This window comes from Chelon labrosus (assembly GCF_963514085.1).
Source record: "Chelon labrosus genome assembly, chromosome: 21".
NCBI classification, from domain to species: domain Eukaryota; kingdom Metazoa; phylum Chordata; class Actinopteri; order Mugiliformes; family Mugilidae; genus Chelon; species Chelon labrosus.
The window spans coordinates 23392473-23417899 of record NC_140354.1 but is presented as its reverse complement, the minus strand read 5'-3'; the positions used below and the strand labels follow the sequence as shown (position 1 = coordinate 23417899).

General features: G+C 45.1%; 1 protein-coding gene across 1 annotated transcript in view; it reads right to left on the bottom strand.

Moving 5' to 3' along the window:
- cacna1ha (calcium channel, voltage-dependent, T type, alpha 1H subunit a) overlaps positions 1-25427 on the bottom strand; it is a gene marked incomplete at both ends in the record, with an annotated part of 101455 nt that overhangs the window by 42374 nt on the left and 33654 nt on the right. Inside the window, 4 exons of the mRNA XM_084570665.1 lie at positions 596-755; positions 3150-3247; positions 4391-4524; positions 4862-4989. Coding sequence (XP_084426791.1) covers positions 596-755; positions 3150-3247; positions 4391-4524; positions 4862-4989 — 520 coding nt within the window. The remainder of the gene's footprint in view (positions 1-595; positions 756-3149; positions 3248-4390; positions 4525-4861; positions 4990-25427) is intronic.

The following is a 25427-nucleotide window of genomic DNA, read 5'->3' as shown; positions in this document are numbered from 1 at the left end:
TATAACAACAGAGAAACTCAATATGCAAAATATTCACAAGAATAATAAAATCAATGAATATTAAAATTACAAAATAAATGAAATAATGCTGATGCTAATGGCCTCTAAAACTAAACCAGGGTAGATATCCATGAACGTTCTGCTCTAAGTGGGTGTTAGCAAACTTTAGCGTGAAGCTTGTGGGTTCTAACTCGCTGACCGTGACTCTTAGGTTCACTGGCGATCCTGAACTGAATGTAGGTTTGATGTAAGCGTGAATGGTGACCCTCTGCTTTCCACTTACTGTCAAGCACAATTCACTAAAGTCAAATCCACAATAAATACGCTAATTACAGATGTTTTATCTGAATATTTGGCAGAAATTCAAGTTTAAAAGTAAAAGGAGTCCTTTGTTGCAGCCCTAGAGTAAAGGTAACTGAGCTGAAGATGTTTCATGTCTAAGTTGGACTTTCTGTTGTGGAGAACAGATCAATGCATCCGTCCAAATGTCTTATCTAGGTTTGACAGACGAGGCAGCTTCCTGGGTTCAAACTTTTCTGCTTCCATCCTAGAGGGAAACAAAGTAAATCCTGTATCACAAGGCTGAGTTCCTTACTTTCTGATGTCCACTCCCAGGAAGCAGCGGTTGCGCAGCAGTCCCGCCCACAGCTGGACTCCCACGATGCCGAAGATAAAAAAGACAAAGAAGCAGAGGAGGAGAACGTTTCCCAGCATGGGCAGGGTGTCCAGCAGCAGCGTCACCAAGATCCTCATACCTACGAGGTGGCACACCAACACAAGAGAAATCACTAATAATGTCCATCATGCACACGTTGACTTTCCCATGCATCAACCTTTAACTAGCGCAACCTGGCAACCTCTATTGATCCTACAAGACCAGAACCCAGGACCTCATCCTCGTAGCCAATAAAGTCACACGTGATAACAATGCTGAAAGTGACAGCCTGACGTTATTCCGTCCTCTGGGAGTTGAACTCACAGTTTTCCTCGTGGCTAGTGTTATCTAACCACATGCGTTCAGCATCCATCTCCAGTTGTCAGAAGTGTTTAGCGTCAGCAGAGTCAGGGATCCGGTCCCCGAGGTCCTCGCAACCAGTTCTGGCCCCTTTCACATATATCACAGCCTTGTCACGCTGATCACATTTCCAGAACGGTTCCAGTACTTCGGCTAATTTATTTATTTATTTATTTATTTTTCTTTATTCAATCTCAGATCCAGAAGAAAAAGTCACTGTCATGATGCATTATGATGCACGCTTGAGTTGGGCCTCAACTACAGGAAACTCTCCTGGGTTCTTATTAAACATGAGCCAGAAGCTAAATGTGACAGAAAGTAAATGAATGGTTATTAGAGCTGAAGTGTGAATATTCTTGCTTTTCTTCTTTTTGGAATTAAATACGGTTTAAAACATCACGTAGCTCGGTGGTACCAGACTCAACTCAACTTTAAGTCCACGGCCAACTGTCCGCCTGAAGGAATTTGGGTTTGAAACATGTATTACATACGTACCACACCTTCCAATTCGCCAGATTTAGTGATTACAACTATTAACAGTAGTCATTCATGTAGAAGAGTACCTGCTGGGACACAGGTGCGTCACTTTCTACATTTAGTTCCTACCTTTTAGTTTAACTGCATTATTGAAATGTCGACCTTGTTAATATGACGTTGTTAATCTGGGATGCACTAACCACCCGAGCTCAGTGGGAACGACTCGTCAGTGTTTTTCCATTGGTCTCGGGCACATTTTTGACATTAATGTGAAAATTCAAGAGTCCAGCCTGCAGCCGGGGTGCTGTTTCCTTCACTGTTTACCGTTCAGCTGTGTGCAGCAGGGCCGTTGTGGGTCAGTCTGTTGGTGCTCTAATGAGACGCTGTTGCAGCCAGTAGGACTGGACGGTTGGTGAAAGAAGCTGCACGTGTTGCACGTAGTATTAAAGTGTGATGTATCGGAGGGACATGGGGAAAGTATGCGATTGTGAGCGCAAGGCGGCCATCGGAGACTTTGCAGAGGCAAAAACAGAGAGCGCTGCACGCTGTATCTAAGCTACAACACAAAAACATTCTGTCCAACCGTGGATAGGAACCATCTACTCAGGATAGGAAGAGAAACAGAGAGGAGGAGGAAGGGCTGGAGAAGAGCAGGACAACTGCAAATATCTTTTTGGTAAGAGTTTAGATGCAAAGGAAAAGAGGTTTAGAGCAAATGAATGCATCTACGCTAGTGTCTCCCTATCTCCCTCCGTCTTCAGGGATCGACTGAAACTAGAATCCAAGTTTTACTTCAGCTCGTCCTCAGCTGACTGTTAGCTTAGCAACGTTGCTTAAACACTGTTTGTGGAGACAGTTTCAGAATAACCGACCTCCTGCTCTGCTGTCTGACTGCGTTATCCTGAAACCTCCACAGGCATCATTTATGAGGGTGACTTTCAGGTCAGCGTGCTAACGGCCGGCACCTCTAACCAGAAATTTATTGGACAAAATGGCCGCCCGCGCTCGCAGCCCGAGTCTGAGCCGGGCCGCCCGCCTCCCGTATGCTAGGTTAATAATCCTGTGAGTTGTTATGACACCGTTGTCCGCTGATCCTCTTTAGCTGGAGATTCATGGCCGCCTCTGTCACACAGCTTTTAGGAACATGATCCCTCAGCGCTGGCAAACCACCGCCAGGTTAAAGCAAACACCGGAGCGCTGGATCATCGGTCAAGTTACGGTTAGGTAGTCAGACACAGGCTACGACAGACAGACTGACTGAAGAGGAGGGCATGCAAAAGGAATACCTCAACCTGTGCAGCAACAGCAAATTAAAGAGATACTGTGCAGAATATGAACATGCAAACCTCTCTAGTAGGGCTGCATGATCAACTTTGTTAGGGGCTAGGTTTAAAAAAATCGATTTTCCAATTCAAATCTGTCTTGATCTTGCTTTCCTAATTAGATTAGTCCACGTATGAAGGAGACCTGAAGCTCCAAAAGACAAGGTGAAACAAGGGCAACTGGACTTGGGTTTCTTGAAGACATTTCACCAGTAACTGGGCAACCCCCCACAGATGTTCCTGTTTAAACCCCAAGTCTCCCCGTGAGTCTTTAATAAAAAGGCAAGCAGATAACGTTGTTGGTAGAGGTGCAGATGACTCTTCAAAGCTCTTACTTGGCACTCTGTTGATGGCCCGCAGCGGCCTGAGCACTCGGACGGTACGGATGGCTGACAGACTGGCGTTGTGGCCGTCCAGAGAATACTCCATCACCCTGGGGAGACAAGTCAGAGGACGGCAGGGGAGAGAAAGTTTCACTTCGCATATCTACACAAAGAAACAACAACAAGAACACCGATAATCCAATCAGGCTCTTAATGGAAGCAACCCACGTAATTACTGAGCATTTGGCATTTAATTACACAGTCAAAAGCTTCTGTGTAGCACGCAAACATAATCAATGCGGCACAAAAATGCAAGTAGGTAGAGGGGGGATAGTTCTAATAGTTGCTCCCCGTTGTCTCGCTGCATGACCCAGTTTCTCTTCACATTCAGCTCATGGACAGATGTCCTGACATTTTCTGTTTAGAAGTCGCTGGTATAATCCATAATTCATCGGTCCGCCCTGGGACCAGATGCAGCGGAACTGGTTCTGGAACCTTTTCCAGCCTGATGAGCAACAACAACTCTTTTTCTGAGCTCCTCAGAAAGCTCCTTTGTGTTGTGAAGATCAGACTGAGACAAATCCCTGATTTATTTCAACTAAACCAGGAACTGAACCACACCTGAGTCTCATTACATTGATGGAAACACTTCTGAACACATGGACTCTGATTTAGTCCTAGAGATTAACTTGTAATCCTGGAGGTACATGTCTCTGATATGTAATATTGGCTCATTTTTCTGTTTTCTATGTTTTATTGAGTTCTCTCCTGCCGATGCTCTGAGTCATTTTTATGCAGACTACCGTGTGTCGTGCATGTCTCTTATCTCAGCTGGAGACAAACCGCTCTTTTTTTGTAAATCTTTGCTTCTTCACTCGATGACACAAATCATAACATTTCTTTAAATATCTGCTGGAGCTGCTGCCTTCTGTTTAACAATACGTGGTGCAGATTCCTTCCTCTCCAGCGGTGAACCACGGAGGGACAGAAAACAGCACCAGAACAAATAGCATCCCTGTCCTGATAATGACGGGACACACGCAGAGCAACCTGCATTACACAACGCTGTAGGCATTCACTCCTCAGAAAGGAAAAAATGTTTTGCACGCTGCTCTGTCTGAGTGTTTACTTTGAGTAGAACAGGAAGGAATTAAACTTTATTTTATGCAAATCAGGATGCAGCTCGTTCAGCGGCTGGTGATGAAAGAAAAAGGATTTGTGGACGTGAGGTGGAAGCGTAGCGGTGAACCGACCCTGCCATGACGATGACGAAGTCAAGCTGGTTCCACTTGTCACCGAGGTAACAGTTGGGACCAAAAATCCCCAGAGCCACCATCTTGATGACCATCTCCACCGCGAAGAAAGCGAAGATGCAGTCGTCCAACACCTGGGAATAAAAAAAGAAAGAAAGAAAGACAGAAATAATGTTAGGGTCTACGTCCAGTTTGAGTTCTGCTGGTTAGCTTCATCCCAGCAGGGAACAGTTCAGGCTTAGTGTGACTGTGTCTCAGTTAATTAGACGGCTAAGGGAACATCTGTATTTAGATTTAATGAGCCAAGAATCAACAGCGAGGATCCACTGAAACTAATGAGAGTGAGACGGGAAGAAGAGATAACTAGATTTCACCTTCAGTCACTCAAGCACAAATAAGAAAAACATTTTTTTTTCCCATTCCATTACACGTATGCGTAAAGCCAGTAGAGTAGAAGTCTGTGGCGCTGACCTGCAGGATGCGGCACCACTCTGACTGGCAGGCGACGTCCTCGCAGGGCTGGAACATCCCCAGAGTCACACAGTTGAGCAGGATCACCAGCATGGACACGTGCTCGAACCACGTGCACGAGGGAGAAGGTTAAGGTCAACACACACACACACACGGGACGTGACATTACAGCATCGACAACGAGTGAGAAACGATTCATTCACTGTGACGTGGTTTATTCCAGGTGAGATTCTACCTGTCATGTCCTGTTGGCGTTTCTCTTTGCACATACTTCCTGTTTTACTTTAAAAATATTACTATTCCCCGTGTCTTTCTGTTGGTTTTTCCCACTAGTTTCACCCGCGTCTCATTCCCCCATCAGTTGTGAGTTTGTGTAACGTCCTCTCTCAGCTCGTCTGTTTGTTTCTACACATCTCCTCCGGTGTTTACGCCTCCAGCGTTCCTGTTACTCTCCCGGTGTCTCCTTGTGTTTTTGGTTTTCATTCCTCTTTCTGGATCTATTCTATTTTTTTACGCTGGATTAGTTTTTGTGTGGATCTTCCCGCCCCGGGTCTGCAGCGCCTTCTGCTCCTAATTTGTAAATTTAACATTAAACTAACTTTTTATAATTACTTCCTTCGTCTTGCATGTCCAGCGTTTGGGTCCTTCCTATTTCTGCTAAACTACTACAGCCATCGATGCTTCCTGACCTCATGATCTCTCCTTCCTTCAGTGTTCAGTAGTAATTTCTCATCAGTCTGTTCCATCTGATCGGTCCGAATACCTGGATGTGTTCTCGTCCTGCCTGTTTTACTTAGGTTGCATCAGGAAGTAACTTCTGCACAGCCAGATTCCTCCAGAATGCATTCTGCATCCGTCATCAAGTACGCTGCTGCATCCTGCATCCTCCTGTCTGAACATCTGAGTTGAACTTGCCAAGTCTTAACCATCAAGTGTGCAGGTCATTAATCTGATCTGTGGCTTGCTGCAGTGTTTCTTAATGTCGTCCAGTAACAGGAGGTGATTCCCTCAGAAAAGACCAGACTTATCTTCAATTATTCACATTTGAGGAGTTTGAAACCTGCTGATGAACAACAGTACAGTCACCATGCACATACCAGAAGCTTCATGAAGACAGGTGGTCAGTAGTGTATATTATGTTATAATGCACATAGAAAATAGAATAAAAGCCTAAAAGCTGCCTTCAGTCCGTCTAAAATATCAAGAAGAAGAGGAATGACCCTCAGTCGTAGATGTGGACATAAAACCCGTTTTAAGACCGACGTAGAACTAATACCTGTTGCACCACACGGCCCTGACATAAATCTTATATCGCGTCAGGAGCAGGAGGTGTAAAGTGAAATGTGTGGGCCAGCTTTCATGGTGAAAGTAACACGTCTAATGTACAGACTTCCGGATCACTCAGGTGTGAATGAGTGATGAGGGACTGCACCAGTCTTCTGGGTGTATACAGTTCATAGAGACGGACGTTACTTAGAGATTCAGGTTGTGTGTGACACAGACTGAAACCAACTGATGCGGCAGCGTCGTCATGGCGTCATGAGGGAGAGTGTGTGAGGAGAGGCTCTGACAGTTTAATCTGGTCTCACAGTCGGAGTCGTTTTAGTTTCTTCTGTCGTTTTTTTCATCTACAGTTTAGTTTATGCTCCAGCCACCGGCTCCTGCAGAGCCTGCGCCGTAGGGGGGGCTACGCTGGAGAAAGCAGTTCTACCTGCGCGCCGCATTGTTCAGTAATTACGCCGCTAAAGCGCTGAGTTGACTTTAACTCCTGCTTCACACAGCGGCGAGTGGAACTGAGCGAAGGTTCACCGAAATGATGCTGAACGAGGGAGAGCTCTTTGTGTTTGTCCAGCCGCTGAGACGCGTGGACAAGGAAATGTATTTTGCACCAATCATAGATGCCTAGTTCCATTTGTGAGGAGATGCACGACAGGTTACGTTGGGGAAGTGATGCATAACTTTAAATTAAGTGTATATCTCAGTGCATGTGTAAATTAAGACGAGAAATAGAACGAGTCAGTGCTGCACTCTGCTTTACTTTAAGATGCCGTTTCATGTTGTTGCGTTGGTTTTGGAGTTTTGATTAAATCTGAAATCATCAGTTGAGGTGTTTTGCTGCATTTATTTAAGTCTGGATGCAACTAATCCCAACGTGGGGCTTTTTGAATCCCTCAGACTCACATTTCAATGTCTGTAAAGAGGCGAGCGTGACTATCCATTCATCCTCTTAAGATTTGTTTAGTAAAAACACTGCTCCACTTCCTCAGAGGACGTATTATACCAAGGGGGTACAAATGTCACACAGAGGTCTCTGACCTCACTAAAAGATGCACTTCTGAGAAATCCTTTTTAGATTTCCTTCTGCTTGCTTCATCCTTGCTTTTAGGACAAGATTATCTATTTAGGACAAAGCCAGAACGTACAGAGGGCACTTGTGTTTTGTTTCTAACTCTCAGATATTGAATAGACGCTCTAAAAGGAATGCTCTCTTAATAATTTAGCCGCTGTTGAAGCCTCAGTGTATGAACAGAAATAAAAGCTTTTCCTGATATTTGTGTTATATATTTGTGTTATATTACAGTCAAGTCCAACAGTTTCTCGTTAGATTTCTGCTTTTATCAAATTAAATGAACCTGCGTTGGACGCGTTGCAGGGGCGCGGATAACGCAATCAGAATCCACCCCAGCAGCGCTGACATGTCGCAGCGTCATGTGATAACATAAATCAGGAACCTCATAAAAGATAAATGGAGAGGGAGTCACGGTGCACGTGCAGCTGCAATAACTGCAGAAGATGTCTCATCAGCAGAGAATAAATACTACACGACGAGTCAATTAGAGAGTACAAAGAGAAGATGAGTGAGAGACGGGGAGAGACAGAGGGAGGGACGCGGCCAGAGATTAAAGGAGGGACGATGACGAGGAGAACGAGAGCACAAAATAGCCTTAAATCACGTCCCGACAAAAACAAGAAGAAAAAAAAAAATAAGAAGAAGATGCTGCTGCTGTTTTTCTTCTTTGTTTTGTTGCCCCAAACTCCGCTCATGCTGATCTGGAGTGTGCACTGAGAAGGGGCTTGGAAGTATTCCCAAAGTGAAGCACTGCTCTAATTAGAAGGAGAGCTAAAGCACACAACAAATGGTGACCACTGACTTCCACATTACTCACAGGCTGGCTCATGAAGTGCACACAGACACCGCATGACTCCAAACCGCATGAAGGTTATCTGCTGCACGCGCAAATGTACAAACATGGAGACGCTCTGGAGTCGCTGCTGAGATCAGGAGCCAAGAGCAAAAGATCTCCAGCTTGTTTTGTTTCAGCTGTTTGAGGAGAAAGATATCTCCACTTTTAGATGTCAGTTATAGATATACAGATGATGTGTGTGACTACTGCCCCGCCCCCAAACGATCCGATTGGCCCGGCAGATCTTTGCAGGAGCAGGATCGGTTCCCAGTGGAGAACAGCACCTTTGTGGAGGGGGAATGGATGGATTTGAATCCAGTCACATGAAGAACGGGGCTGCAACTCTGCATCAGTGTCGACATGATTACGACGTTCTCGGACGCGTTCATTCTTGATTGTGAAAGAGTTAACCACAGCAGCACAACCACTAAGAGACGAGCATCTCAACAGAGAGACTCTCCGGAGCAGATGCTACCAGCGATGCTAACGGTGACGCTAATGGAGATGTTAATGGCTAGCATGGCAGCGCTGCTCTCCAGCAGTTTGCTTCTGCTCTAAGAAACAAACCAGACTCAACACTATGGATGATAATTCATGACAGGATATAGAAAACAACATCTTTCCTCGTTCCACTGAACAAATCTGAACTTTGTGATCAACAGTGTCATCATGTATAAGTTAAACTGTTTATATTAATTCATAAATTTCATATTCAACTAGTTTATTAAAGAGAAAATGTTGGAATACAAGTTTAATGGTGGTATTTATGTTTATTATCTAGGGGTGAATGAACCAAAGGATTAATCGACTGCTTAGAAAATAATCAATAGATCAACTGACTGAAAAACAACATAGTTGTCTGTAGCAGCACAAATAGAAAACCTTCAACATGCTCAGCAATGCGACCTTCAAATATAAAGAGCACTAAAAATATGGTTCAGCACACCTCTAATAATAGATATTAAAACACTTGACTGGAATATGAAAACCAGTCCAGTCTAAAGTCAAATATTCATGCGCCTCAGAGCAGGAACTTCTTTTGTCAGTGTGATGAATATGTTCAGACTGTGGATGGAGCGCGTGTCGGGGCGTGGGAATATTTACACCTGAGGGGACGACGTCAATTATTCAACTTTGAGCAGGGAATAACAAAAATAAATAAAAACAAAAATAAAAAGGACTCCTATCAGCCATCTGGGGCACATGTACAGAAATGTACTCATCTGCGTCCCGCCCTCATTTGCACATCTGACGCGGGACGTCCTGAGCCCTGGCTGCCACTGAGTCAAAGCCACAGAGCGCTCTGCTAAAACGCTGCAGCTTTACTCTCCCTGGAGACACAGGATCTCTGTCCACTGTTATGAATCCACTGAATGATGCAGTTATCAGTTTAAGATTGGAAACAATCTTAATATTTAGTTTAAAGCTGATTTTCTATTGTGACAAAGTGTGTTTTAATTCATTTTGTTTCCTCTTCCTTGTCTGTGTTTATTTTCTGCTGCTATTGTAAAACCCTTTTTCTATTTATTTAATTTCTATTTATCACCACAGATATTTTTATGCGCACATATCTGTAAATCTGTGTACAGCTGCTGCTTTTCATTCTAACGTGCTCTGCTGGCGAACGGCTTCAGTGACATTTGTTGTTTTTAAATGTGCTTTGGAAATAAACTGACATTTATGTGGACCGCGTCCTCGAGGCTGCAGATGAAACAGAAGCTTCATCAGAACAAATGAACGGCCGCGATGGCGCCGGCGCCGGCCGACGTCTGCTGGCGTTGCTTTGCGCAGCCGTTCGTGCTGCAGCGCCCCGTTCAGTCTGCCGTTCACAGAGCCTCGTGGATCCCGTCCGAGCCTCACTGTTGCTGCTTTCTCAGGAAATCCGGGCGGAGGAACCTCAACCTGTCTCGTTTGATTCGTTCCACTGAATCAAGAGCTAACTGAGAGGTAATTAGTGCGGAGTGTGGAATGGAAGGGTCAGACCGGTGACCAGAGACAAATAGAATAGGGAAGGCACTTCTGCACGGGGTTGCACGAGTTTTGCACGAGTCGACTGTGACGTCAGCACTAAAAACACAGTAGAAAACACAGACAGCTCATGTGCTGCACACTGTGAGCTGCAGATATGTGTAGCCTGTATAAAAACAAGCTGCAATAGTACGTTTAATAGTACTAGTACCGACTAGCCCGCAAAACCACTACTGTATGCATCATAAACACAAAGAGATGGAGCTTTGTGATTGTGAAGTGCCTTCTATTCTCTGCAGCAGACTCAAACACCATCTCCTAGAAGCGTATTGCAACCCACAAAATATGAAAATTCCCCACTCTTGATTTAAAATGTCTCTTCTCAAATGTATTGTATGCTGGATGTTTGAAGCCAGATTAAAAGAGTGGACAACACCAACGTCCAGAGCCGTCACGATGCAGTGTTTTGAATCTTCTACACGGGTTAACGAAGCTCTGAGGCCGGCTCCTGAAGAATACAGAATCACCAATTAACCTAACGAGGATGTCTTTGGACTGTGGGAGGAAGCACCCGGAGAGAACCCACTCACAGGAACAGGGAGAACATGCAAACTCACTACAGCACCGTGTCGCTGCTCTGAGAGGGAGAAACAAACCAGCTGCATGTCTGTAGTGTGGAGAGGGGGGGTGGGGGGGTCATGTTGACGCGGTCAGTGTTTAGTTTTATTCTTTGATTCGGTGGAAGCAACAACAGCTCGGAGGCATTTCAGCCGCTGTTTGCGTCGTGTGCACATGTTCTACAAATGCCATTTCCATCAGTGGAAAACGTGCGGCGTCTCAGAGGAGCGCTTATAAAACACTGTGTTCAGTCACAATGTGCTGTTACTACACACACACAACAAGCCCTGCCGTGTAAGGTCGATCCTTCCTTCACAGATGAAAGATCCGTTAATCTGCAGCAGAATTAAAAGGAGAGATCTGAATATTCAGAAAAGCGTTCTCTCTCTCTGTGTCCTCTGCTTCCTCTAATTCCTCTTTAATCTCCACAGTCAACACTTCCTGAGCCCCCTTCTGTCTTAACCCCCCCCAACACACAAACACACATACATATGCACGCACAAACACAAACACACACACAAGCTTTACGTCTTCAAAGTGAGTCCAGGCTGTAGCTGCAGCAAACAGTGAACGACAAACTTCCCGGTGCTTTTTAAAATTCCCCTCGCCGTCCGGCTCACGCGCCCTCGCCCCGGATTAAACGTGGAAGCAGAGCTGTGTTTTTTTTTGCAAAATTAATTAAATATAGCGCTCGCCGGCCGGCTTCTCTCCCCCTCCGGCAGTGGTGAATCCAGGCACAGAGTGTTCCTGGAGTCACTTGTTGGGGTCGATTCATGCCCCGGCACTTTGAGCAAATCTAATTAGGTCTGCGTGGCGTCACACTGGGAGCAGGGCACGGCATATATTCAGAAATCCAACATTAATCCTGTCTATAGAACAGGCTCTTCTACTCACTCTGGTAAACACAACTTTTAACTTCGTACAAATAAACTCAAAACTTCAAAGGAAGCACATGATATTAAAGGGGACCTCCTGTTCTGTTCTGAAAGACTGACGGGGAGAAATGTTCCTGAGATGTTGTGAGATCTTCAACCTTTCCACAAATTTGCAAACCTCCTCCACTGTGTCCTCAGGTGGAGGTGGATGGGATGCCAGTTTGTTGAGCATCTGTCCAGCTTCTGATCCCAGAGCATCGATAGTGAAGTTTCTCTCTCTCACTGAGCTGCTCAGTTTGGGAGTTTCCTCCAACTCCAGGTGATTATCTGGTGCAGTATCCCTAAAGACTCTCCAAGAGTTGCTCCTAGTGGCCAAACTCTGAGTAAACTCTTAGAATCATGATGTTTTTTTTAAGAATTCCCCCTCCAAGTTCAGAGTAGATCCTGGTAAAGATAAAAGGTTTTCCTAAAGAATCTTCAGAGAGCTCTTAGTTGAGATCTGTTCAGAGCAGGGAGGAGGACTTTTAGGAGGCTTAGGAGTTTCTGAAGCAGAAAGGAGGCGTTTATCTGCTGTGCTATATTTCCCCACGCCTGCTTCTTGTCTTGTAGTGATGACACTGGAGACAAATCTACGTCTCTAAACACTTCTATTCTCATTGACCAGTTGATCCAGAAGCAAACACTGTTCCTCTGTCCAGTTGGGTTTCCTACTTCTTTTCTGTTCGGTTTGTGGAAGATTTGAACGCCGACCAACGCTGCTTCTTCTAGGCTGGTTACCAATCACAGAAACTGATGAAAGCTGAGACATTTTACCCTCGTTAACCAACCAACAGTGTATTTTTATCTAACTTTTAGGATCAACCAATCACACCTTTTACCTAGCCTAGCAACGGGGTCAACCACACCTCCTCACCAAGAGAACAAGGAGAACTGGACTTGTAGAACTCCTTGCTCAGAGTCTCTCTCTTCTGGAATCACTCCTAGCTAAGACTCCTTGCCAGGAATGTTTAGGCTCAGTTAGTTAGGAGCTCTCTGGCCCTGGTCATTAACAGACTCTAGTCATGTGAGTTTCTGATCAACAATACTCACATGAATGAGTCACCAGGAGCAACAATCTGATCCTAAACGAGACGCAGATATCACAATGCAGCACTGAGCGTTAGTAGGAGCCTGTTACATTCCAGAGCAAAGTCTCACACCTACAGCGACTGTGATGACACTTACACACACTCACAAAGTGAACATTCACGCTCGTACAAACGCATAGTATTTGGATGCACGTGCCTGTTCGTGGTTTGCAGGTTTTCCTTTTCTTTGTTTCTTTTTTTTTCTTTTTCAAGTAGCACCGTTACACAACCTCTTAGCCATACACGGATGCACACGAGCCCACTCGGGCTGAGCTGTCAGCTCGGTGACGCCGTGCACGAGAGGAGTCTGCAGAGAGCGCAGCGGGGAGGAAGGAGGCTGCGGTAAAAAGTAAAGAAGACGAAGAGAGAGATGTTCACTCGTCTTCCATTCCTGCAGCAGCTCCTCTCCTCTCCTCTCCGTGTCTGTATGTGTCCAGAACTCATCCCTATCTCTGCTCCGTGGCTTAGTGCTCTTTGTTCTACAATAAGCTTCAATTTTAGGATGTCCCATCGGGTCGGGGCTTTTAAATTTCCCCTCGTTACAGTTTTTTATTTTTATCCGACCACACACAAGAATGTAAGTTTCATCTGAACCAAAAGAGAACGGAACGACGTCTGCCGGCGTTAACGTGCACAAGTGATTTCCTGAATTAATTCTGACTCACAGGGTCCTGATTCAATTTGATTCCACTCAGTAGCTGTTCATTCAGACATATTTCACATTTAAAACTACTTTTGCTTTCTCATCTTTCACGCGTCTTTGCTTTTGTGCAGCTCTCCTCTGTCGTCATTTCACTTTTTAAATCCAATTAGTTGAGTTGGAGCTTCATGTGCGTGACAGGTCAGATGTCTAATGAGCGGATGCAGGAAATTGCCTGCAGCTAAAAAAATAAAGAATCAATCTGAGGTTTCTTTATGAATTGATCCAATCTTTTAAGTCAAGATGAATTTAAATAGAAAAATGATCTGCTCTTGTGCTGCAGGACGGGACGCCATGCATTCGATCCAGGCTGCAGGGAGATGACGCCTGTCCACCTAAATACAACACCATCCTAAGTTACTGTTGTTGATTTCTTAACTGTCTCGTTTGCTTCGTTCCACTGAACCAGGAGCTAATTGAGATGTAATCAGTGCGGAGTGTGGAAGGTTAAGATACGTGACCAGTCGCGGCGCTTAACTCTGAGTGTATGCATCCACGAACACAAAGAGATGGAGAGAGAAAACACTGAAGTGCATTCTGAGAGTGGTTTGTGGGTCGATGGGGCTCTACGGCCAGCAACCCATGAATCTATGATCTTTGAAGGAACATTTGAACCCATGTTACTGATGAGCCGCTGGACCAGGCCTCTGTTTCCTCCCTGTGAACGTTTTATTCCTCTAAAGTACAAAGTTGATTCATTTTCTAACATGAAATAAAACTGAATCTGATGACAGCACAGAGAAATTAACCTCTTTTCTCTCCTCCCTCCTCCTTCCCTTGATTCTCACCTTCACCCCTTCTATCTCTCGCTTTTTTCCCCGATGTATTATCCAACCTCCATCTTTCCCCTTGGCCCCGTGCACGTTTCCCCTCCAGCCTCTCCTGTAATCCATCTCTCTGCACCCCCATCCTCATTTTTCATGCCCCAGTCCATCCCTCTTTCATTAGAGGAGAGCAAACTCAATCCTGTCAGAGGTAATAACCTAATCACGGTCTTGAGCCGGGTCGATCGGCCCTGTGTGTGTGTGTGTGTGTGTGTGTGTGTACATGTTTATGTTCCATGCTAAGCCATTTAAGTTGATGTGTCTTTTCTCTTTTCTTTGCTGTGATTCCTAATCCTGGTGACGGTGTAACGTGACGGGCTAAGGGTCCATGCAGCGCCCCTCAGCTCTGTTAGTGTTTCTGTCGCCGTGCATCATCCTCAGACCCAAACTAAACACCTGCCACCGAGGAACTTATTTCTACTTCAGCCCAGCAGCAGCATCTGAGGAGCTCTGCAGGATCCCGAGTTCCTCCGGCGCCGCCCGACTGGCCACGTTTGTCCTCCTCCCTTCATCACTTCATCCCCTCTTAATGAGCTCTGGTTCCCTTCTGCCGTCCTTTCTTCCTTTCCACCCTCCACCGCTCATCTCCAAACTCTTTATTTTTTTTATTCTCCCCCTCTCATCTCTCTCCTAACTCCTCCACTCCCTCCTCCTCCTCCTCCTCCTCCTCCTCCTCCTCCCAGTGATCCTGTCTCACTGCGTCCATGTGGCGGTGGATTGCTTCCAATCCAGATTCAGAGCTCCGTTTGATCGGGACCATTGTTCATTTATTTCACCATCTGCCGCTGAGACAACACACACATAGCCGTTACCTCCAACATAAAACAGCGCCTCCCCCCCTCATCTCCCCCCCATCCCTCCCTCATCCCCCTGCTGTTATCACTACTTTAAGGACTTTGCCAACTGGATGACTAGTTGCAGAGCAGCGTGCTCCTCGCGCGTCGACGCCGAGTCCCCGAAGACGAAACGACTCAGAAACGGAAACTCATAAATCAGCTCGTCCCTGAACTCGCTCCTCTTTCCCTCCCTCCCTCCCTCCCTGTCTCCTCGTTCCCTCTTTCATCTCTCCATCCCTGCATCCCTCCTCCTCCTCCTCCTACACCCCTGAGAGGAGGCTAAGGCAGCAGTGACGCAGTATCACCAGGATTCCCTCTGTCGCTCCGGTGCTAATTTGCAGATTCGCTCTGGATCGATGGAGAAATGGTTTCTGAGCAGCTTTACGTCGACTACCACATCATGTTTGATTCTACTGAATATACAGACGACAAACCAGTCCACTACCTTATAATACAACAGTGGACACCAGCGTGTGCTCTCTGCAGAGCTGCAGTGTGCACATAGTTCCTGAAACACTGCTGACATGCAACACACCTGAACAGGAGGCATCCCAAGGTGAGAGTCTCCTCTCTGTGTCATCTGTTCTATCTAGGTGTGTGTGTTGGTATGCCAAAGAGAAAGAGAGAAAAGGGGGGGGGCATGGAGACCTAAATAGAGCAGCTGCATCTGGTGAGGCCTGGCCTTAAACCTGCACTGACACACACACACACACACACACACACACACAATGAATTCTCTAACCCTAATCGTAACCTTTATAATTAAAACCAAGGTTTTAATCCTTAAAAGGTTCAAGTGAATAAAAACTAGAGCTCACACACCTGAAGGGCTGAGAAGCGTCCAGCTTCACCTTGACCTCCTCTACATGTGTCAGCCAACACATCCTCACACGTACAGTGGATAAATGAGTACAGTATAGAAAGTCAACGCCTGCATGATGAGTCTGGAAAACATCTGGATGTAATTACAGAGGGATCACTCAATCAGTGTGTTCACGCTGTAGACTGTATAGAAATATGGACGACACGTCTCCACTTCCTCTCATTTGCCAAACTGACGCAGTTTTCCCGGATAAACCATCCTTGAATAAAATTAATTTGACGTCTATTTTAGTGTTTTAGTTTGGCCCAAGTCCCGCCCACTAACATAGAGGAGGCGGAGCTTATGACTTATACTGCAGCTAGCCACCAGGGGGAGCTCTACTTGCTTTGGCTTCACTGTAGAGGAGCTGTCCCACCGTCTATCTTTATACAGACTATGGTTTAAACTTAAAGGTAGTCACTTTGGACGGATGTCTGGAGCATTTTGAAACTAAAACATATTCCAACTGTAAAATAAAATGATTCTGACGGCAAAAAGAAACAAACCGAAAACCATAAAGTGAGTTTTGGAAAATGATCTCAAGCACCACAGGACTGAGACTGAAACATTCTGTCTCAGGGTTATAATCCAGCATTATTCCGTCCTTATTGTGTAATATGAGGAGTTTAATGGGGATGATATGGCTTCCTGTCGGCATGAATTCATAAGATAAGATGATCCTTTATTTAGTCCACTGTACGTCTACGCGGCTACGACACGTGAACCGTGGGCGATGGTCGGACATAAACATCCTGACATCCTGATCATGGCGATTAGGAGGGCCACTTTTATCCTGCGTGGTTCTCTCTCTCTCTCTCTCTCTGTCTCTCTGACACAGTTTCGACAGGATTCTGGTTGCTTAGTAACCAACCGCAGTCCGTGGATTCCAGCAAAGTGTCCTCAGAGAGAACGAGGGAGAGAGAGAGAGAGGGAGGGAGGCGAGCTGAGGACAGGGAGGTGGCGTGTTTTGCATCTTTCCACCATGTTTACATTTCTCTTTAATTATTTCCTCCTTCTTTAATAGTCTCTCCTCTTTCTCTTCGCAGCCTTTCCTCCACTCCTCGCTGCCATCCTCCTCCTCCTCATCCTCCTCCTCCTCTTCCTAAACTAGTCTCACGCTCCAAATTATCAAGGGAGAGGGGAGGGAGAAAAAAAAAAAAAAATCACCTCCCTCTCATTTCCCTCTCTCCTGTTTCTCCCCGTCCTCCCTCCCCTCCGCCTCTGCATGTGAACTATACATGAAGCCTAATGCACACATAGGCCTTTAATCCTTTACATATGAGTTTTAATCTCAGACGTATTCTAATAGTAATCCTGCTAAACTTTCAGGATTATTGATCGTAATCACGTCGGTGATGCTAACACACTGGAAACAACGCTCCAGCTCCAGCTCCAGCTCCAGCAGCGTTTGGTCCAGCCTTTTGTTTGGGAGCGTCATGGCTCTCTGGAGAACCATAGCGCTGACCCCACTGGACTGTTTTTACTGCTTTAGTGTGTTTTATAGATCAGGCTCCACTACTGCTCCACCGTTTCCTGGATTACAAGGGAGAAGGAGGGGGGGCTGGAAATAAAGGGGGCAGATATGGAGCCAGTAAAGGAGGGAAGGACATATAAAGAAACGACATAAAAGATTATTTGCTGTAAATTAGTAGAGGTTAATTACTTATTAAACTGCAATAAAAAAAAAAAAAAAAACGGTTCTTCAAAAGCAAAACAAGGACAGACAGTTCATCCGCCGTACAACTGACTGGAAACAGGATTAAATTCGTCCAAGTACAGGTGAGTATCAGCTCATTAACAGACTCTAGTCATGTGAGTTTCTGATGGACGACACCCACACAAGTTCCTGTTTAACCCCCAACTCCTCACCAGTCTTTTAGAACCGAAGACATTGATGAAACAGTCTGCAGGAGACTCTATGAGTCCAGCTGTAGAACCTCCAATGACCCGCAACTTTTAGAATAATAAATGATTAATATCAGAGCAGGTTATAGATTTATTTAAGTGTGGCTTTTTTGTTTTTTGTGGAACTTGAAAGGGAGCTATGACCTGGTGGACTGTATCTGGTGCATAGCCCTGGCAGCAGTGCCCTTGAGCCAGGAACCTAAACCCCTAAAGTGCCCCTCAGGCACCTTGTTCAGCTGCCCACTGCTCTGAGAGTGCTCACTACTCTCTGTGCGCACAAACAGATGAATTAAATGCAAGAGGACATACACCTTGCATCGGAAAATACATCTACAAGAGTATGCACAAGACCTTTACTGCATCATGAAGAAGAAAAGAAGAAATAAATCAAATTAAAAAAGCCTATTCCACATGCACAAGCTCTATTACTGAAATCAAAAGGTCAAAGCCCATTGGTTGTATTTCTATCCTCCACCAGATGGCCATATGCTCTGCCCCGCCTGGGAACATATGGGCATCTGGACTCGCACCAAGACATGGGCACTAGGTACACAAACACACACACACACACACACTAAGAACACACACTAAACACATGCATGTCCTTATACATGCAGCATACGCACACATAAAACACCAAACACACACCAGGTGTCCAAGTCAGACCACACACACACACACACACCGTCCACCAGCATCCAGACTAACGCCCACTCTGTGTGTGAATACGTCCTCATGTGAGTCCTCCTCCACATGGACCCGTCGTATGTGTGTGGTCATGAGAGAGAGAGCAGAGATTGTTGGCAGCTTCCTCCTCCGTATCCTCATCTGATCCACTGACACATTCTCAGGTAACGATTGTTACACAAGCTCGCCCTGAGGTTTTTATCTCACCTCTACGCTCAACACAGGGGACATCAGACGGCCATGTGGCTTTTGTTTCTATGGCTAGTTTGGAGGCCAGGTCAACGCCTTTTTTTTTTTTTGAGTTGTCAGTTCAGCTGATCGGTGTACTTGTGCATTACATCCTTCAGTCCTACAGTGGACCATTGTGTGTTCATCTGTAATTCTCCCTGGATATTAAAAAAGCAGCATGTTGAAAAGCACATGCTCTGAAAGAAGCTGACATCGCTGAGCGTAGTCTTGCAGAGTCAGACCTCGGTGCTGAGTCGGCTCTGGAGAATAGTCTGTCTGCATCAATCATCGTTCTGTAATACGGAGAGGGGGGGGGGGAAACGGCTTGTTTGCATTTCTTTCCGACCAATCACAATCGGGAGGAAGCTGCTTCGGTGAAACATTTGCACGTGGGGAGACGAGTGCTTCGTTTTTAAATGGCTGATCAACGGAAAAAGAAACAGGTCCAGTATGTCGACTGTGTCCTGGATCCTGGATGAGGCCAGTGGACTCACTGCTGCATGCGACTCTTTAAACCGATATCACAGTAAAATAACTAGATAACCTTCTAATGAAATGGATCTTGCAAGGACATCATTGTGACGTGCCGTCCAGATTTAGAGAGATTATTTCCTCGTACATCTCTTTGGAGATAAGAGTTGGCCTCTTGTGGACGTTCCAGGTCTCTGGTTGCCAGGGTAACCCTCTTGTATATTTCCAAGGCCGTGGTGGATCAGGTGGTAGGAACCAAAGCGGTGGACGATGGTTCCTAAACACAGACGTTTGGAGAACATGGTTTGTGCCGTGCGTCAATCGGTCGCTCCCATCAGTCGTCAAAGTTGAGATCATTGATACAACATTTCGTTAACCTTGCACTATCGCAAATGTTGTAAACGTCACTATCAGGAAAAAGCCTGCAGGTCTGCTTCCTTGCATGACCCAGCCTCTCTCTCTGTTGTTTCTAGCTTGGAGGTCGTAGTTTGTCTTTTATTTACTCGTGATAACGTTAAGATTCAGACAGCGGAGGGGGCAGGAAAATGTTGCATGAAATACGTCTCCAGTGGCAGGCTCTATCCTAACCGTCCACATCCGGTGAGTCAGACTAACAGGAATCCGCGGGATAATTGTGGGAAAGCAGCGGAGAACCTAGCAGCCATGCAGCCATGCAGCCATGCAGCAAGCCCTCACGTTCTCAGTCAGAAGAAGCATTTGTGATAAAAATACTCATGTGTCTGCGCAGCCGTCGACTTAATTACTCATTACATCCACTCACTCATGAATGAATGCAGATGTTAATAATGGAGTTTATGTCAGATCAGATCCGGACCAGACAAACATGCAGAGGCTTATTATCTGAGACACAAAGTTGGTGCAAAGGTTTAAAAGTCTGTGCACACATTTGAATTCTGAAGCACTACTTGTTTCTCTAAATGCTGCCAATTTACTCACATCTTCTTTATCCCAGTTTAAGCACCGGACATGAACGAGAGGAGGTTGATAAATCCGCTCGTCTTCCTGCAGTAGGTAAGTGGTGTTTGTAATGACTCATGTATTTAAAATGCATGAGTCATTACAACTGGACATATTTACTGCTTTTCAAGAAGCTGATGCTGTAAAAAAAAAAAATAAAAGTCCAACATTTGGTTGAAATCAATTAGCCACGCAAATGAAGTTAAAGAAAAGGGAATACACAACAACAACAACAAGAGGCCATTTAAACGGCCCCGCGATCTGACGGTGCAATTTGGAGTTCTGGCAAGAGCTTAATGGCCGTTACGATGCAGACGCTGAGTACAACGCTGAGAGGACGCGGGCCGTTAAAAGCACAATGCGGGTCTCAAACGGTTCAAAGCGCCACTCTCACATTTCTCTGCAGCTGAGTCATAATTGAAAATATCCCATTTTCATTCTGACATAACAGCGTGGCAGGAGAGTAGTACACAAACACTGACCCGTGTGTTTATACTGTACGTTCACCTCGCTGCCATGAAGGAGATACAACTCCCCGGGACTAATGGAGAGGATAGGAAGGCTTACACCAGCAGAAATAAAAACCTTTCTGCCAGGCTCCTCGCTTTTAGTTTGAGAACAGAAAGCGCCGCTCCTGCCGTGGAGGTGGATTAATAGAGAGAACGACAGGAAAAACAAACAGAGACTGCAGAGAGATAAGAGTATAAGAGAGGAAGAACAGTTCTTCTCATGGTAAAGCTTCGTACGCTCTGACCGCCGCTTGGCTTGGCGCAATATTTTCAGCTTTATTGCCTCGGAGCTGTAAAATAACTCCTCTTCACTGCACTCATCCCCGAGCACGCACAAACAAAAACAAACACACACACACACACACACACCGCCAAAATCTGACAGACTGGTGAACGCTCGCTCTCTTTCGTTTAATACCTAAATCTGTGGCACTCAGACGCGACAACTTCCTTCCTAAGAGTCTGCTCCAAATCACCTCGATCACCGAGAGTCAGACAGAGACACAAAATGGAGATCAGAGACGGCCGGGGCCAGAAATCCAGTAATTGAATTTGTTTCCATATTTTTAGGTTACCATAGGAACTACACTTTTTCTTGCAGCGCTTCCTTCTGCTTCTTCTTTATTTATTTTATATATTTTTCTTCTGCAGGTTTGCTCCCCAGTCCGGAGGGTGTTAGATTTGCAGAAAACGGTTCATCACAGTCTACGGGTAGTCGAGCCCCCGGGAGGAAACTGGAGCAAATGACTAGTCCTGTAATTGTTATTTATTAGGAGCAATTAATGCAATTAAAGACTGCGCTGCAGTTTCTCCCCAGGCGCTGATTTTAATCTACAATGACCCGTCTTCTGAGAGAGCCGCTCTAATGGCTGAAGAGCACGATGGAGCGCCGTGTGATTACTGCGCTTCCATTTACTTACAACAATAATATAACCTCTTTCTCTTGAGTAAAGCACATCAACCTTCCTGAAAGGGAAACCTAATCTTTGTTAAAGGAATTAATGAGAATTTTAAAATTACACTGTCCACAGCATTTTCTATGGCTTCTGCAGGAAACAACGACCTCTGAGTTGGCAACGCTAAGAAGGGAGCAGGTTTTAGAGAAGATCTGGATCATGCAATAAGTCAGGATTTACTAAGATTTACAAAGAATATGTTCACGATATGCGTTTTATGACAGGACATACACACAGGAAGACACTAGCAGAGATGCCGTAGCATTATTCAACGTGTTGTATCAATGGAGAGCTGCTTTATATGTGGACGGCACGTAGCAAATAAGTTCTTCTTTGTCCTTGGTGGTATTTTGTCTCCACAATAGACTGTAAAAAAAGTGGAAGCCATGACAGCTCATCCAAAGTGAAGCCAAACCATGTGGTGCTCCCCCTGGTGGCTGGCTGCAGTATAGTTCATAAAAGCTCCGCCCCCTCCATGTTAGCGGATGGGACAAACCATAGACTGTATAGAAATATGGACGACACGTCTCCACTTTTCCACGTCATTGGTCAAACTGACTCTATTTTCCCGGGGATACGGGCGGCGCCATCTTGTGAGTTTGGATCCAGAGTCTGATCAGTACGGTCAGAGGGCGGAGCCACGTGGAGCCGTGATATCGATGCCCCGCCCACACTTCCTCCAGACTCACTCATTCATCAACATTATATTAACAAAATATGGATGGTTTGTGTCAAAAATGACACAAACCATCCACCAACCAACCAACCATTGTATTTGACGTATAGTTTAGTGTTTTAGTTAGGCCCAAGCCCCGCCCACTAACATGGAGGGGGTGGAGCTTATGACCTGTACTGCAGCCAGCCACCAGGGGGAGCTCTACTTGCTTTGACTTCACTTTTGAGGATCAAAAGTGCCATCCCACTGTCCATCTTTATGAAGTCTATGGGTCAAGCTACAACACTACACACATCTGTTATCTACGATCAAGTGTCAGTTTTTCTGAGTTTTGTCTTTTTGTTGTTTGATGCTATAGAAACAATCTGAGACATCATGATGATTGACAGTTGCCACTGACAACCGCTCTGTGAAGCGGAGTATGAAAAAAATTAAATACAACAAATAAGTTCAGTGTATAATCCAACATTTCTTGTTGCACCTGGTGTCGGTAGAGCAGTGTTAATCAAACATCAGTGAGTCTAGAGGAAGAAAGTTCTCCCTGATTATGATTCATGCAACGAATGCAACGAAGCCAGAGCATTTTGTTTCTTTTAACAACAGAGAACAGAACGATGATTAGATGCAGACAGATTATTCTCCAGAGCCGACACTTCACTGTGGTCTGCAAGACTCAAAAGAGACCAACTGTCCAATACAAAGACATGAACAACGGTTTGCTTCATAAGACATAAAACACATTTGCATATTCATTGACTCCCAGGTTCCACAGCGTTTGGACTAAAACTCAAGACCAAATTTGGGCCTTTAATTAAAAATAAATAGCCCTTAAAGTGTTTTACTGGTTTTCAATGTGTACGAGCTAACAGAGTGAAGCAGCCAATACAAATCAGTATCTATTGATATTATGACGACACATATTAGCACTTAAACAAGTATTCAGGATTCAGATCTTCACACGAACACCTGATGAGACTGAGTGGATGAAAACAGCTGACAGGAGACGTATTCAGATGTTCTGAAAGAGGGTGAACTTGTGGGACCGCTGCCTGATGCGTCCTCTTTAACCTCCAACATTTAGTCGTGTCTGAAGGGGACGGGACGGGAGGGGACGGGAGGGGGGGGATACAGAGTCACGCATGGGTGGTTTCACGCCGGGGTCCAGAGGTCCTCGACCCTTTTTACAGCCGAGCCGCAGGACGATATCTCACAGAGGGTTATTATGAGCGGAGACAGCGGGACACACAGCAGACGGACGGACGGACTTTGGTCTGTGTGAGGGAGACAGTAAAAACCTGCCGCTGCTCCATCACGTTAACGGGCGATAGGATGGAGGATTAAATGGAAAACACACAGATCTAATTTACACTTACAGTCTGACGCTCTGTCTGTTTTTAAAGTTTCCCTAAAGGAAGACATATAAATTTTAATGTTTAATTGTGAAAATTGGTCTTTTATTTTGAAATTCCAAATATTAGGAGCTCCTGTTTGCCCCCTGTTTTTAAAGGACACATGACTTTGTACAAGTCAAGAGCTCAGGTCACTTAATATTGACAACAGTTTTCAATTTAGGAAGAATTTCTTTCAGTTTTTACAATTTAAACCAATATATATATATATATATTTCATAAAATGTTCCAGTTGATTTGTGGCCATATGGAAACTATATGTGCATAACACCAGGCTACTCTGAGACTATGTTTACAAGTATTTATAACTTTTAAAAGGGAGAAACATTCATTTTATTGATATTTACTCATTTCAGAAAATAAATATTCAATTATTTCCAGAAGATGATATATTGTGGATACTTTACAGGTGGAAAAATACTGCACTGTATAGACCTTAGTATAGTTATTACAGTTATTATATACGACAGACTACTATTAATATGAGTGTTCTCATACTGTTCTGGCCAATTATGGTGCAAAAGCCCATAAATAACTCTCTGTACACCAATCAGCCACAACATTACGACCACTGAGAGGAGAAGTGAATACCATTTAAACCATCTTGTGACAGTTCAATGTTCTGCTGGGAAACTTCTGGACCTGGCATTCATTGGTGTGGATGTTACTTAGACATGTAGCACCCACCTAGACCAGACCAGGCACCCCCACCCCATAGCAATGACACTCCTTGATGGCAGCAGCCATCCCCAGCAGGATGCAGCCTGACACAGACACACACACAAAAACACTTTAGGAACAACTAAAAAAAACAAAAAAAACATGAAGAACAGCACAAGGTGTTGACCTGGCCTCCAGATTCACTAGATCCCAAACTGATCAAGTATCTGTGGGATGATCCACAGAGGCCCCTCCCCTCAAAGACCCCCCGACTAACAACACCCTGTCGATCAGGGTACTGCTCAGCATCACGCTCCATACTCTGAAACACATTTTGAAAAATGTCCCAGGTAATAAGCTAAAAAAAAAAAAAAAAACACTGCAGACATGTGGTTGACCTGCTGCTCTAAAAATCTGAATCAGTCACGCTGACCTTCAGCATCGACCGTTTTACTCCGAGTCAACACTTTCCAGGGTCAGGAAAAAAAAATAAATAAATCATTTTATATTTCCACATTGCGCAGGGCTCAGCGGCCCACACGACCGATCGGTAAACAATAGTAAAACGGTGTGTACTGTGACCATGGCAACGCCCGGGCAACATAGGACGCGCCCGCGGCAGGTACTACAGATCACCATGGCGACCGCTCCACGTCGTCCCCCGCTGGGATGTGCAGGGGTTTAATATTAACCAGAGTAAATACGGGAGATACGGACGAAGCGTTCGTGTGTTTGTTTTTTTCATGTGAGCATCTTTACACAAATCCCAAACATGGTGTACGTTAAAAACAGACTAAAGCCTGCTGGAGATTACCATGGAAACAGAGCCTACATGAACCGCAGTGAACATCAGAGGCTGGAATTTGTTCTGTTGTTTCAAACGAGGATGCGCGCTTATCCCCACTGTGGAAATGAGATTATTTTGAGGATCTAGTCTGAGTCTCAGAGAACACAGCTCAGAGTTAAACATGTTAATACGTCATTTACTGATGTCGTTTAGCTCATCGAGGCCGTTTAGGAGTGAGTTTGTGCCTAATTTACTTCCTTTTCGACTCGTCTCCTCTTTATTCTTTTTATAACAATAATCATCTT